This window comes from Anopheles moucheti, chromosome 2 (assembly GCF_943734755.1).
Source record: "Anopheles moucheti chromosome 2, idAnoMoucSN_F20_07, whole genome shotgun sequence".
NCBI classification, from domain to species: domain Eukaryota; kingdom Metazoa; phylum Arthropoda; class Insecta; order Diptera; family Culicidae; genus Anopheles; species Anopheles moucheti.
This window is the reverse complement of record NC_069140.1, coordinates 5,561,527-5,577,181: the sequence shown is the minus strand read 5'-3', so window position 1 is coordinate 5,577,181 and position 15,655 is coordinate 5,561,527. Positions and strand designations below refer to the sequence as shown.

Sequence of the window (15,655 nt, the reverse complement as noted above, 5' to 3'; positions counted from 1 at the left end):
GATTGAATCATAAATTGCACTTACGGAAGCACTTGCCCGACCCGATATGTGCCGCATTTTATTTTGTCCCCCACTGGTCCCCCCCTCCCCCTTCCCCCATCCATTTCGCGGGTGCATACATCTTTCGAGCGTACGAGAAGTGATGATGCAATCACCCCCGGACTTGGTGCTGGAGCGGGAGAGCGTGGAAAAGGCAAGTGCAGTGGCTGGTGGCTAAATGGCGCGTGCACCAACACCAACACCCGCTCTCTCGCACAGTCTGGTTGCAAAAAAGGCGTAAATTGTGCGGCGCGTGTATGATTCTTGGCGGCGTTTGCAACGACACGGAGACACGCCGGAGCGTTTTCCGCTGGCGCGAAGGAGGAAGGGCATGTGACTAGCTAATTTCTCACCCCAGCGTGAGCCAGCTTCTTCTAGCCGTGAAATTCACGATCCACGACACGCGGGCTTATTATTGACCGCGCCTGGAATGCGCCAGATGAATGTTTAGACAATTGTTTGCCTCTTCCTTTGCTTGTTTCCATTTCACCGTGGAGACGTGGATCAACGCGGGACTTTGTGCAACCGTGCGCTGAAGGTCAATCGGCGAAAAGGGGAGGGCGACCTCACATATTCCCTATCACCAACGACACCAACGGTCGCCGACAAAATCCTATTGATAGAAGAAAGCACTTGCGTAATTGTTGAACGTAGAACCAGAATGGGTGGCTCATGCGAATGGGAAGTGGTTGCTCTGCCATCGCGTTCTCTGCCATCGCGAGTGGAAAACAAAGCGAAAAAGTGCAGCCACGGAACGCTTTCGGCGGTATCGATGTCGCGCGGCACCACCAACATTGTGATGTGGCCGGAGGACTGCGAGGAAGATAAAATGTATGGCCGCAGGGTTGGCGCGTGCTGCTTTCGTGATCGCGCCTCACCTTCCGTTGCGCGGCGTGGGGAATGGGGTGGATCCGAAGGTCTCACCGGGCCCGGCCACCCCGGTTCGGCAGAAGAAAGTGACGCGAATGTGCCAACCGATGAAACCGAACCGAATCCTCCCCCTGTCCACACGGGTGTAGCACGGGGAAGGGGCCACGAAGTAAAGACCTGATAAGATGGCCTGCCTTGCACACACAGACTGACCCGTCCCCCGGCACAAGGGTTGCAGCAAGTGCAGGCAATGCTGTTGGTCTTTGTCTTCTTTTTCTTGTCGCAAACAGCAACATACTGGAATGTGTTGCGTGTAGTGATGTTAGGCACCACGACCGCGCTGGTGGTATTGGTCAGCTAATGGTGCGACCAAGCTGGTTGGAAGCGCTGTAAAAGGTAATCGTACCGAGGCGAGTGTGTGACTAAATATAGAGCACTTCCTGAGTTTACGCCAAGCGTCGGGCTGAAAAATGAACGGAACTGTCACACAGTGGGTTCGAACTGTGCGGGCCCTTCGGTCAAAAACACACGCTTGCCGACATACGGTGTCACGTGCGTCGATCCATCGGCAAAGTGTGGATTGGGTGGTTCCGCTCGTATCGTCCCGTGTTTTAATGGTTGATTTTCTTTATTTATTTTGTTGCTACATGCATGGCTCAACCAATTTCGGGCCGGTGAATGACTCGCGACGATTGTGCCCGTACGGCGATGATGAAAAGTAAATAACATTCTTTGAGTAAATAGTTGCAACCTGAAGCTAGTGCCAATTGCATGCCCTGCCATACACTCGTCTCGGTTCCCATCTCTCTCTCGGTCTGTTCGTGCTTGTGTATTTGTGTGGTAAATGTAAAAAGGGTGAATGTAAAAATAAAGTTCCTTAAGCAGTATTGAACGCCGATGAGTGTCGTCGGCGGGGATGCGCGCCGAGGTGAACAATCGGTCGTGACCACAACCGTTGTAGTGCAAAAAGGGGGTTGAAGAGGGATGGGGCCGATTTCGGTGAGCCTTGTTGTCGTTACGGTGCGACAGAAAACCAGGTTCGTTGCTGTGCGATTGTTTGTCCTTCGTTCTATGTGGCGTTCTACGGCGTCCCTTTTCTTGTTGAAAATTTTATCAATTAAATGGTTTTCACTTACCCTTCAAACTAATGTTTTCCTGTTTTATGTTTAATTTTCAGCTACTCATTCGTGTGTTTCACCAGAACCTGTTAATCTCCTACCTGGTAAGTAGCCACTTTTTGGAATTTAATTATTGGAATTCACCGCAAAATATCGAATATTAGGTCAACAAGTAAGTTTGACGTAAGTTTTCACCACCGGAAAATAACGAGTCAGAACTCACAGTGTCACATTTGTTGATCGGACAGCTGGTCTTATAATAGTAGCATGATATTTATGCATTCTTATATGCGTTATTTATTAGTTATTGTGGAGAAAATCCTGTCTGAAGTTTATCGTTTACTCTCGATAGCTTAGAGGACAAATTTTAAAATAATTTCAAAGATATGCCAAGTTCGATGAGTAACTAGTCGACACCGAATTGAATTGTTTACACATGGAGAGCCATGGTCTACATATGTAGAGGGCAGAAGGGGATCTTATATTACGAACTTCTTTCTAGAGACACGAGTCAGTAATGCTTCATCACGACAGTATTCTATCACATTTTGCTGCTTCAGTTAATACCTTTTTTAAGAATAGAGAATGGGAAATTCTACCACGCTCATCTTAAACTTGTGTTGTACAACTTGGAAATAGTGAGTAGCGATTACGAGTTTTTTCGATTGATTGATTGATTGAGAATTTTTTTTTATTGAGAGTTAGTCCCTTAATGAAAAATTCTGATTTCTTGGGCTCAAAAGATAAAAATTTGATTCTATTTTAAAATTTGCCATTCATAATTTATAATAGTTGTCATTTATCATGGACAGTCCTTGGAGTTAAAATTATATTACAATGAACCTTTGAAGAATATTAAAAACCCTGTAAACATAGTTCTACTCCCAATAAAATAAGTATTTAAATCATCTACATACATCAATTGCATCGAGAGAGCACTTTTTGCTAGCTCTATTACTCGGTTTCTATTAATCACCCACAATGCGTCCCCATTTGTGCAAATCAACAAACAGCTGCTTTTATGGGCACTGTGAAATCGAACTCAATAAATAACAGGACACAATCACCGACACCGTACTCCAAACTGTCCGCGAGATCTTTAATCATGCGAGACGCGGGTTTGCTTTCTTTGACCTTTGCGGGTTCTAAGGAAAGCGTTTCGTGTACCACCTCGGACCGTTGCTGACCGCCCGATTGCCGACCTATTTCGGGATGAATAGTAACGTCTGGAGTCTGGGGGGGGGGGAAAAAAACAGACGAGAAACACTACCGTCGATATGAGGACCGATTGGACAATATTGTTATTTATCGCCACATTCACTAACCGATAAAATTGTCCCAAATCGTAGCGAGAACATAATTCTTTCCCCCTGTTGCTGTTTGCCACACGTTCGCCAAGAATGTACTGCCATGTTACCGACCGATTTGCAGTACAATTGCGACCATTGAGCGACATTTGCCGCGCGTACACGCCCGTTGTGTCGCATGCATATCCGTTTCGGTGAAGGTGAAGGGTTTTCCCACCGCTTGCGCCGCGGGCCTCCTGACCAAGATACCATTCGCAAACATGCACGGCGTGCCGTGCCGGTTGGGGCGGCTATTCGGGCGGTCTAAGTGGACACAAACAGAACGATGGCATATTTGCAAAAACGATGTTGTTGCTCGATATCCAGAAGTACAAGCGTTTACAAAGGTAAACACGACTGCTACGATTGTGATGCCCGTGCATCGTTTTTTTTTTGCAATGCACACAGGGGTGTTAATCTTGCCACCTAAAACCCCCTCTTCGGTCTGGGAGCGCTGGGAAGCGGAAGATCGCGAAGATCGAACCGGTAGCCGGTGGTGTGAAAACGAATATAAAGCCGAGATAAAATATTGACAAACCGTCTAGCTGACCTAACGTCTAACCTAAGCACGCTGAAGACGAATGAAAGTAAAGAAATTACTGCGTCTTTTATAAACCAACCAAAGGGGAATCCATTTTTTTTTGAAGATGTTTTAGTGCAGATTTCTCTCTGACTCAAAAAAAAACACTAGATCTGTTTTTGCGAGGGAGATTATGACAGTGTGTCTGATGGCTAATTTGCAAACAATTTACATTCGACCATACAGTTCATTACGGATCAAAGTAAACAGTTCCCTTCCTTTTTTCCGTATGTTGCCTTTTTATTTGTTCTTGTTTGCTTTGCTCTCCGGGCGGTACTTTCGATCACACGTCAAAAAAACAAGCTTGGATAAGCGGCGCACGTGGTTAGGGGGTGTGAGAACCCCAGGGGAGCAGGGAATGGGGGGTGTGCAATAAAAAAGAATACAAAGAAGAAGTGGAGGAAAAAACACACAACCGAACAATATGCACCCCAAAAGAGGCAAAGGCAACAGAGTTGATGTAAAACTGGCCAGGGTTTGTGCAAAACTTTAGCCAACCGTACAGAAAACTCCTTACCGAGCGCGTCATGCAGCGAACCGCGCGCACGACCCCACGTATATGTGTGTGTGGGTGGGAGGGGGGGGAGGGGAGGAGAGGATGGAGGGAAATAACACCAATTCATGTCAATGTCACTGTCACTCAACCCCAACATGCGACTGCATCATGCGCGCGCGAGGTCCCCGCGCGCCGTTTGGGGATGATGCGTGCGTGTGTTTTTGTGTGTATGTGTGTATGCACAGTGCAATGATCAACTGATGCATAAATGGGGATGTGGAGGAAGGAGCGCCGGTACTTGATTTTCAGGAATCAATATTCCTCGCTGTCTGTCACAACCCCGCTTCCTGGTACGATTTAATAAATAAAACAAAACTCCCGGGTGAGAAAATGAGTGAAAAAGCGGCTGCAAGGCAAAATCCCAACTGCAATAACACAATAAAATAAAATAAATCCCTGCTGCAACCATTTTGATTTTTCTGATTTTTCTACATTGTAACCGAACCGCGCCTTGGTGGGGGTTGGGTAATCATTGTGAAGGGGGGCTGGGGGTGACGTTGCCCTAGCCCGGGTATGGGGAAGTGGAAACAAGTTCATTTTCTTTCGTCTTTTAAAAATGGATGCATCCACTTTTTCGTTCGACAGGTATAAAACCCGTTCTGGTCTTCTGGCAAACAAGAAGGTCAATTCTTCGGGTTTCCGGACGGGCGAGAAATTGCAATTGATCGGTGCTGTTACTGTGACCGCGAAGAAGATCGGGAAGAAGGGGAAAGTATTGAAGATGCATTTTCCAGTCCAGTGGGACTTTCTTATGGACAGGTTAGCAATTTTTTTCTTTTTTGTTTGTCCGATGATTAAATGCAACATTTTGTAGTACAGCGCGCTGATAGTGTTAAATGTGCGATCGACACCAGCCGCATCTGCCTGTGCGAAGAAAACGTGATCATTGTCAACTCCATTACACCGGACCGGTATGACGATCGTTCTCTATCGGGAAAGAAGATCTTCGGGACGTGGCTGCTTATGCTTGAGCATCAACCCTCCCCCCTCGGAGACCTGATGCTTCCCGGATAGATGATTGATGTGGGGAGATGAATATTGCCATTTGCTAGTGGAGAGTTGCATTTGATTGATTTTCCTTTGCACCTACACGCACCCGAAGTCCATCAAGCCGGTTCAAGGCGAGTTCTTGGGTGAGCTTTTGCTGTGAAATGGAATTTCACGCGTTCACGCGTGTCTATAGACCAAACGAACCCAAACAATATGCGGGCAGAAGAATTGTCCACAAGACATTATTGCACACGGGGAAAATGAGCTGAATGCGTGGAGACGGGGAGGCCTGCTGTCTCCAGAAATTAACTGCGTGTCGTTGATGACACACAACAAACCTTAACGAACCAGTTGATGAGGATGGTCCAAAGAACACACGGACAGATCCAGTTACCGAGGGCTGCGAATCCGAGGTAATGATTAGAATGTCCTCGACCGGTAGCAATTTCTTTCGATACAAGGAATTTTGTATGCAAAAACAAGTATTTGTGCATGACAGTTATTATGCAGTTGGTGTTGTGGTGAAAATGTTCCTGGAAAGCAGAAAGAAACTGCGCGCTGCGTAATATCAGGAAACCTAATACGCCACAGTGTACAGTGTTTGGACAAGTTAATTAAATTTCACCCAAGCGTATCAGCGGCACCGATTCCAACACGAGAAGGAAACTGGATCCGCCGTGTGGTGGTGTGTGTGAAAGTCCTTTCTGCAGGACATGCAGTTGTGCGTTCCAAAAAACCCAAACTCGAACCAGCGTAACTGAATCCATAAACTCTAAAAACGGGGGGATTTCCCGTGCTTCTCGCACGAGTCCAACGGCGTGGATGCGTTGTTATCTTGAGTCGTAAATCTTGAGCCACACACACTCACGGGTCAGTCATGGCCGAAAAACGGCAGCAAAATGCGGGAACTCGTGTGAAGGATGTGCTTCGGCACCTTCGCGCACAACCCACAGCCGGACGTCCGAATGTTTGGTGGGACCGGACTCCGAATGTTGGATGCTGCGGTCGTGTTCCTTTCGTTCGAATGGCATTTAGCAAGGGGGAAATGCAACAAGGCACAATGTTAATCACTCATCAGAAAAGACGAAACCGTTGCTGTTCCGCCCCGGTAGTTTACCCGACGGAGCCCGACGTTCTGCATGGTCGGGTGTCTCGGATCCCGCTGGGGACACATAAACAAGCAGACAAACAAACGGAACAAATTTCATTCTTCTTCTGCACCGGCAGATCTTTGCTCACGCGCGGCAACCCGTCATAAAACATGCAGTGTAAAGAAAGTTTCCCATCCCAGCTCTTGAATGCACCTTTGGGCCTCTTTGGGATGTTCTGGAGGTTTGGTGGAGTCCTGGTGTGGAGTATGCCGGATGCTGAGGGATTCTGGGACGCTACCGTTGTTAGGGACGGAATCGGTAAAACAATTTCCTAAATGTGGTCGACACAGCAACCGTTCGCACTTAACACGAGTTGTACCGTTTTTTCTCGCTTCTCTCGCAAATTGAGCGACTCCACACAGAGCTCCATTATACCAACCGGTACCGACGGAGGATTCCTTCAGGAGACTATTGTTAGCCTTCCTTTTCTGAGGCGAGTTGTCAAAGTATTTTATCTGCCGTACCAGTCGTGGTGCATATATCAACCTTCCAAACTGGCAGAGATATGATAGACGAGCAATGGAAAAATCCCCACCGAATGAGCCCAGCCCAGTTCAGGGGACTCAGGTGGGGGACTTGGGGGTTAGGGCATCTGACTAATGCACAGCCTGTCTCGAAAAAACCAGACCCGAAATGATTTGCATTCAGCTGCATCGTGCAAGATATGGGCCGGTGAGCATTTTGATTCCGATGGCAGACGAGTGGCCCCAAAACGATCAAAGAGTGCCATGCTCCGTGCGCTCCATGTGTTTTGGGGTTGTAAAACAAGCAACAAACAAATGTAAACAAATGTTGCTAAACAACAAACCCCGTGTCGAGTGGTTGCATTATTTGCGCTATATCATATCGGTGTGGAGGAACAACAAGGCGATAAAGCGACTCCTCTGTGGTGTAAATTATATTTCTTTATGAAGAATCGCACGGTACCTTCGGTGGTAGTTTTTTAAACAATAAAACCTCTCGCAAAAGCACCTTATTTTGACATCAAAAGTTGTAATGAGAAGCTAAGACTCGATCCAACCGATATGTTTGCACTATCAGCAACAATAAAGCGAACAATTCGCATTATGTACAGTGGTCGCCCCCTCGGGGGGTCAGTTACACTCGCTTGATTGAGGAGGCGAGAGATGTAAGCTGAGTGTGGCAACACCACACACGGGATCGGCGGCGCAATCAACGCAGAAATTACAGGCTTCCAGGGCTACCAATACGATCGTTCCAGCTGCCGACGTCCATCCGATGGTGCAAAAGCGCTCCGAGCGTTCCGATTGTTCTGGCCTGTTGTGCATCGTGGATGGAAGGGCTTTTTTTTATGTTTGCACTCCTCTTTCGTAGCATAAGGTGGCCTCCTGGTGGTGGTACCTTTTAGTACGGGGATCGCACTCATGGCTCGGAGCCTTCCCCGGTCCGGATGCACTTGTGAGCACTTAATTAAAATTAAACTAATTAAGAAAAGCTCGTCGTATAATTTTCACACCATAATCATTTTCGGACTACTGGTAATGAAATTAATATTTCATTCTATTTTATTATTAAGCGTTTTGCTACGTACGCTGCTACTGCTACTGCTGCTGCTTGTGTATGTTTGAGGGAAAGTGGGCTTAACCGTCGTTCCATTTCAGTTCGGGTATGTTTGGGGCTCTTTTTTATTTACGCCCAGCTCTTATGTTTCTTTGCCCACCACATTAGTGGAAGATTTACATACGCGCTTCAACGGATGTGTATGTGTTACGTTTAATCTCGGAGCAGCAACGGCTCGGGGTTGATCACAAGCGCAGTAGCAAACACGATCCGTCTATGGGGTCGCATGTGCAGATCGCTTTAGGTGCACAATTTATGGAGCCGGCTGTTTGGCAAGACGTTCTTACTTCCGCTTCCACCTAGATGATTACGGGGGCACCTTCGCACCCGCGGGTCGGCCAGTCACGGATGGAGACACATGAATGTTTCATTGAACTTCATTGGGGCGTAGTAGTAGCAGCAGCAGTGCCCAAACCGTGGACTGGTTTTTTCGTTGCCTAAACCTCCTGTCTCCGGAAAGTGACGAAGAAAAATGCAGCACGATTCTGCTGCATCGCTCTGGGGTCGCAACCCACACCCGGACCCCGGTTCCCTGTGTGAGGATAAACCGCGGCGAGGATCAGGCTTGGTATGTGTTTGAGTGTGGAGTACACATTGTTTGATGATTTATTTGCTGCTGCTGCTGTTCTGAATTTGGAGCGCGTAGAATCGAAGCTTAATGCTAATACAGGCGGCCGGACAGGCTGAGAGTGGAGGGCCAAAGATGCATGCGCCACGTTATGAATTATTCATCCTCACGTGATGATGTTACACATGAACTTTGCTTACCTTTGCGAGCGAGAAAGAGAGAGAATGAGTAAATGTGGTTGTTTTGAAATGAAGTTTACAAGTTAAATGTCAGGAGGATGTAAACTGCAGAAAGCCATCGACGGTGGGAAATGAAATGACTTCATTTGATCATTCGTCTGCACCCCCCAGGTACGCGAGAGAGTGTGTAATTATTGTTTCTTCGCTTTAATTGCAAAAAAACATGTACGATTGAGATTTGGCAAAAATATCCCTTTCGCCTATTTATCATCGGGCCCAAGTTTCCAGTAGGTGCTAAAAGGATAATGCCGCCATAATTAATACAGTTTCCACTGCGCAGTAATCAACGAGCGGGGCGACCTGCAAATGTGAAACGGTGGAAAATATTGCATGGTAATAAATTTTCCACCCTTGCATCGCTTTCCCCCACAACTCGCGTCCTGTGTGGAAGTTAATCGGACGCGGCTACTGACTGCCGAAATATGCCTTCGCTCTCCCGGGCGAAAGATGCGATAAAAAGTGCTAACGGCTCAATCGAAGTGGAGGCTTGACCCCGATGTACCACACCCATCCACAAGAAGAATGCATCCGAGCATCCGAGCACGGCATCCCCGGCAAGCCGTTGAAAATGATTTATCGGTCGGTATCGCCTTCCTTTCTACATTGAAGACACGGACTCGCGGAGGTTCTCTTACTGCTTCACCACCACTGCTTCAGCATAATGGCGAGCAAGTGCATCATTGCAAAGTGTGCATCCCTGGCCGGGAGGTTCTGCGGTTGAACAAATGCAGTTTGTTCCCAAATTAATTAGATCCGCTGCTAAACAATGTACTCCAGCAAAAACGGCCTAATGAGATCGCCCGAGATCGGGCGCGGGCGCACGCTCGCTCTACAATGGGCTGCAAATTGCCACTTTTTCTGCAAAAAAGCGGGGCCCTGTGACACACGGCACATGTTCGGGGTCGGGGTCGGAGGATGGTCATTAGTGGGCATGGATGGATAGTTGGCACACCGGTTGTCTAGCTTGTTGGTTGGGTTGGTCAGTAGTTGCTCATTTTCGACTACAATTCCGACTGGTCGTTCGCGGTCAGTGCGCACAAAAAATTGCTAATCGAACGCATCACGGCCCCAAATGCATCAGCAGCGATTGCCGGCGTTTACGATTGTTGGACGCCTCCGGGGTTAGACTAGCGAGCGCGAGGCGGCGACAGGAGGCATACACGATGATGTTGCTTTGGTTTTGACCGCGGGGAATTGGAAAGTGGCAAAACCAATTGTGCCGGTTGCATTTATGTGCTCCGCTAAATAGACCTGTGGTTCTGCAAGGATGAAACTTCACGCCATTAGGTGTGGATGTGGGCGATGCCGTGGAAGGGTGTATATAAATACACTCAAATATGAGTGCGTAGGTTGTTCAGCGTACAACAGCTAGAACAATGGTAATTGACGTGAAATTGACCGTTTGACGTACGATTCGAGTTTTGTTCGAGTTGCAGTTGAAGAATTAACTAATTTATTGAACATACATTATTGTTCTGTACAGAATGAACATACATTATTGTTCTTTTGACCAAGTAACAAAGTAATAACTCTCGAACGATGTTGAACGCCTAAGATATAACTTATTGAAGCTTAGTTTTGAAAACTTTTCAAATAATTATGCAGTGACAGGTTCTCGAGTTCAAAAATCAAATTCTGATAAAAAGCCTTATGTTTGATTATTGATAAATTTTTCCGATAAAAGCTCAAGCTTTTTCTCATAAAAGCTGATTTAAGTATCAACAAATTAACCAAAACAATTTAGAGATTAAAGGATGAGGGTTTTCAGTTCTTTAGTGATAGTGAGTTAAATCTTCAAACTGTTTATTTATAAACTAGAGAATGTTTACAGCGAAATATTTTATTTTTATTTTTTAAACTTAGTTATTGTTTAGCTCAGTTTTGTGTTTTTTAATCCGAGTACAGTTTATTTGAGTAATTTACAAATTGTGTATTTTGTGCTCCACGTGTTATCCTGAAAAACCACGCTTGCTTCTTTTTACTGACTTTTCTCACTGACTGATGTCATTCCAAACGTCAGACGGTGGTGACGTCTGGATACTTTAAAAAATTCGTTATGCCCTTTAAGAAGGCATAACGAACAGTTATTCTTCCTTGCTAGGCTTCTGTGTAAATTTAAGCAAAGTTTATCAACTACCCAGGTTCAATTTTAATAAGAAAATATTAAATGGTACGAAATGTTTAGCTAGTCAAGAAATATAAATGCTCAGAACGTATTTTAACAAATATCTTAACCATATTTAAATAAATGCGTTCCAGATTTAAACAATTATATAACTTAATCATTCTTGAATATTATTAAAGGTGACATTTCTTGAAATCATCATTTTTGCTTAATTAACTTTACATACTTTACTTCGCACACTGTAGCATATTTGGAATTAAGTAAATATTGTGCTGTGATGTTTCATCCCTTAATTTTCCCATTGTGATCGGGATTTGTAACAATGATCCAACGTGTCATTAATACCCGATAAAGCTGTCCCCCAAAGCGCGACAGTTAAACCTCTTGAAGCGGATTTTAAACCCACCACAGGTAAAACCCCTATCTCTGGGAGAAGAAACAATCAAAACCAATAAGCAAAAATGACAGAAAAAACCCACACACACAATTTGACATGTAAAAATGGATTTAAAAAACGTATGTACATGTGGTGTTGTTACCTTTCTTTGTGTGAATGATGTTGGGAAATCGCTGCCTAGGGCCAGCTACGGCCATCCACCTGGTCGTGTCGACGGATGTTCAATTTCGATTCAGTGAATGGATTTACTTCCGGGTGGAATGTGGCGTTTGAACTACCCGGGCGTCGAATTCTTTTTTGTTTTTGCTGGTGACACACGATTCACTCCCAAGAACGACTTGTAGTCGGCGGGAAATGAATTGTTGTTAGCACACAGCCCCGAAATGGGAAGCGAAGAACGAAAAGCTGGAGAATGCGATTCGGCAAAGTAAATTTACATATTCGACGATCGACGGCTGGTTTTCCCGCCCCATCCATCCGTGGGGAACAGAAGGAAATGACCAGCACCGGGCCTCATGTCCAACGCAATCGGTTGTCGGTTTCAGTTATGCCAGTTCAGGGGGAGACCCGGGCCCGGTCTTTTCCCGGGTGTCATCGTGTGTCTGAACGATGCATTTCCGATCGGAACCCGTTCGGAAAAATGGAGGGTTTGGGTTTGGGAGCGTGAAACAAAACAGCCGTTTGATGATTTGGAATTTCGCTCCGTTTCGGCCCGATTCGAGCGGCGGCGGAGGTTTGTTTTCATTTGCGCGCGGCATGGACTGTCACAAATTTATGCAAAATGTATTAAAGAATGACGTTCGAGTGATGGAATCAAATCGTGCCACCAGGACCCCAATGCTCGATGGTGTACGTTTGTGTATAGAAAGTGTATTGTTTAGAACAAGTCGCCCAGTCCAGCGGAAGCAACAAAACAAAACAACGAATTGTGTCAGCCATTTTCGGGCGTATCGTGTTTTGGGAAAAATTAAATCAAATAAATAATACCCCCTCCGCTCCGTTTGCCCTGCCGGTTTTTGCCACGCTAAGGTCTAAAAATTAAACACTTTGTTTAGAGTTCCGCTTGCAACTTTTTATGTTGCCCCGGGGCCTGGGAATACGTGTAGCACCACATCACCCGGTAGTAGTTGAAATTTATGATCGCAACAATGTTAATTTTTCGTTTGCGAACCCATTTATGAATAGCACTTGCTCGGGCGAGGGCATGGAAGTACAATTTGAATGTTTATAGCCTAAGCTGAGCGGCGTAAGAAAATGTCACCCGCGAAGAGGCAAGCGCTCGGTTCACGTTCACTGCCCACAGCTGCAAACCATTCAAACGCTTACGCGCAACCACTTTTTCCCAGCATCGAACCAGAACCAGAACGAAATATCGTTAATTTCCTTGAGGCGTGTCCTTGTTGCGCTCTGTAGCCTTCTGCGTGACGGTGCGTGTGGCGAGTGCGCGACCAGCTTACCGAAAAACCGCCGTACAATGTTGCAACGGCAATGCCAATGTGTAATCGATTCACTGCTGGTTCGGTGGTGCTGGAGTCGGCATTTCTATTAATGGTCGCGTCACGGTGCGAAAGACATTCTCAAGGAATGTGGTGTTCACAGGAAGTGTCAACTCGACAGCTCCGACAAACCGCCAAACTGGTGCCCGCTGCTTGCGGGTGTTAAGGGCCATCGTAAATGTCACAATGCCAGGATAGGGTATTTGTTTTCGTAAAATTTACGATTACCCTTTGCGAGCGGACGGAGACCGCTGTACTGTGCGCAGCATAACGCAAACAGAGAGCATAATTGTTATGATGAGACGATCCTTTCAAGGACCGGCCGGCTATTTGTAGTGTTGTGAGCGCTGTGAACACACCCAAAAACAGGCAAAACAGCTTAGAAGAGCCCAGAAAAAAAGAACTAATTAAGGAAAATACATTGTTGCAACCACTCGGGACTTAAAACACTTAAAGTCGTAGTCTACAATGTATGCAACTTTTGGGAAAGAATAAACAAAGAATGAAATAATAAACTGGATTTTTCTACAGAGCGCTAGATGAATGGAGTACATTATTTAAAAAAGAACACGAACCAACTATAAAATCTATCACGATATGCGCTGAATAAAAACTGTGCACACAAAGTAAAGTAACGATAATTACATTAATTCATCAGCGAAGAACACAATCAAGCGATGGTACCGTTCGATGGATGCAAACGTTCATCGCAGCAAGCCGCGCACCATGTTCAATTGGTGGAATTCATTAAGAATTACTAAATGATATCGACAGTACAGAAGGGGCAGCCTACTTTGTGCCTAACCGTACAACACTTCTCGTTTGCTTTGATGTGCTGTGGCCTTTTTTTTTTGGCATGCTGTGTTAGATCTTCCATAAAGCGCATTAGGATTGCCGAAAAGTTGTTGGTCCGAGTGCACATTGAATTTCAATTTCGGTAAAGATACGGTGCCCCTAGCACAGTTGTTGGTTCCAATCATGCTTTCCATATTTTTCACACCTCCGCGCGGCTGAATTTGTTGTCGTGCCGCGGCATGCCAGGTGTTGATAGGTGTTGATATATGCATCAAATAAACACTTCACGTGTGTTTTGCCAGGAACGTGCAGTGTGGCGCATTTCGGGGAAAAACAGGTTTGACAAACCAAAAACCTGATGACAGCACGCGAGCGAGAAACACGCGTTCCCAACCGTCCACCTCAATCAACACACACTCGCGAATATCGCTCTGACAATTCCGGGCGGATGACACAAAATGCGCTGCCACCTGCCACCCCCGGATGTCAACCCACGGGTTCATCTGCTTTTGCTTCCGGTAGTTTTGGGTCGAGTTGCTAATTTTCTGCGAATATCGAAACATCGATGGATGGAGTGGGTGCGTGTTTTTTTTTTTTTGTTGTGTTTTCGACTAAATGATGAGCACAACACGCTGGCCTGAACTTCATGCACGGCCACATCCAGCACGCGGTGTGGCGGTGTGGGTAAATAATAAAATTCAATTTAATTAAAATTGAAATTAAAACTGGAAATAATTACAAATAAATCATAATTATATCTGCGGTTAGATTGTGTGCAAGCTAATTATAAATCAATACCGGGTGGAACCGGGCCGCCCCATCATTAATGGTCAGATAATGCGGGAACCGTTCCTTTGCGATGGCACGGCACTTGGACGCGGACTCGGCGGCCCATACAATTTAACCACGCGGTGGCGATGTGGTTCGTTGTTCGGATGGTGACGATTGTTCGATTCGCGACGAGTGTGTGCTGTACTCGCTTTGATGTAGTACTTCAAACCGCCGGTGATCGGCGTGAAATCGGGTGGTAAACACAGTCCACCTTTCCCCCCCTTTTACGACTGAGCTTCGCTCTCTGATCCAATGTGTGAATCTTTAATTTTCCTTCATTATTGGGCGGTATTTTTTTTTTTGGTTTTGATTTCGGAAAATTGGGGGGTTGAATCGTCGAATCGCGGAAAATCATGTAACAGCATAATTACTGTTAATATGTGCGCAAATAAAAATGCCCATTCAGAGCCCCCCATGGAGCTCTGTTTGAAAATTGAATATGACAACCGTTCGGAGTGATCAACGAGCCGCCCCTGTTCCTTAACACACGCAAGTGCTTCCGGTTGATTGAGTTAATCGATTAACACTTGTGTGTTTGATTGGGATGAAATTGTGACATAATGCGCAGTCTTTATGTCCCCGCTTCGACAGACACATTTCTGGATGAGAGCAATTAGCTGCAGGAGGAGCGAGAACTCTTTTATTGTTGACATCACCAAGTTGTGACTTTGGCAAGTCTAGCCAAGGTTTTTGTTTGAATTCTCATACAAAGCAGCACTACTACTTCCATGTAGAGCAAATCAAACAAACTGAACTAAAAAGGGCTAGGTTTCAGGGTTACTCTTGTCGATCGGCTCAACGCGCTGCAGCAATCGCGCGCTGATAAGTCGTCAAGCGCCACTGGCATGCATCGTCGAATCTTCCGCACTAGCTAAACGACACGCACGGGGGCACGTATTGCAGAAACCGGGGCCGACCCAGGCGTGTCCCACGTCAAGTACGTCAGAGTAATGTGCGGTAGCCCTTGGGTTTG

At 46.0% G+C, this 15,655-nt stretch overlaps 1 protein-coding gene across 2 annotated transcripts in view; it reads left to right on the top strand.

Annotated features, from left to right (window-relative positions):
* The window catches only part of LOC128296889 (uncharacterized), a 73,675-nt gene that overhangs the window by 31,405 nt on the left and 26,615 nt on the right, over positions 1–15,655 (top strand). For both annotated transcript variants that reach the window (XM_053032408.1, XM_053032407.1), the window contains one exon: positions 2,087–2,131. In XM_053032408.1, the coding sequence (XP_052888368.1) occupies positions 2,087–2,131 (45 nt within the window). The remainder of the gene's footprint in view (positions 1–2,086; positions 2,132–15,655) is intronic.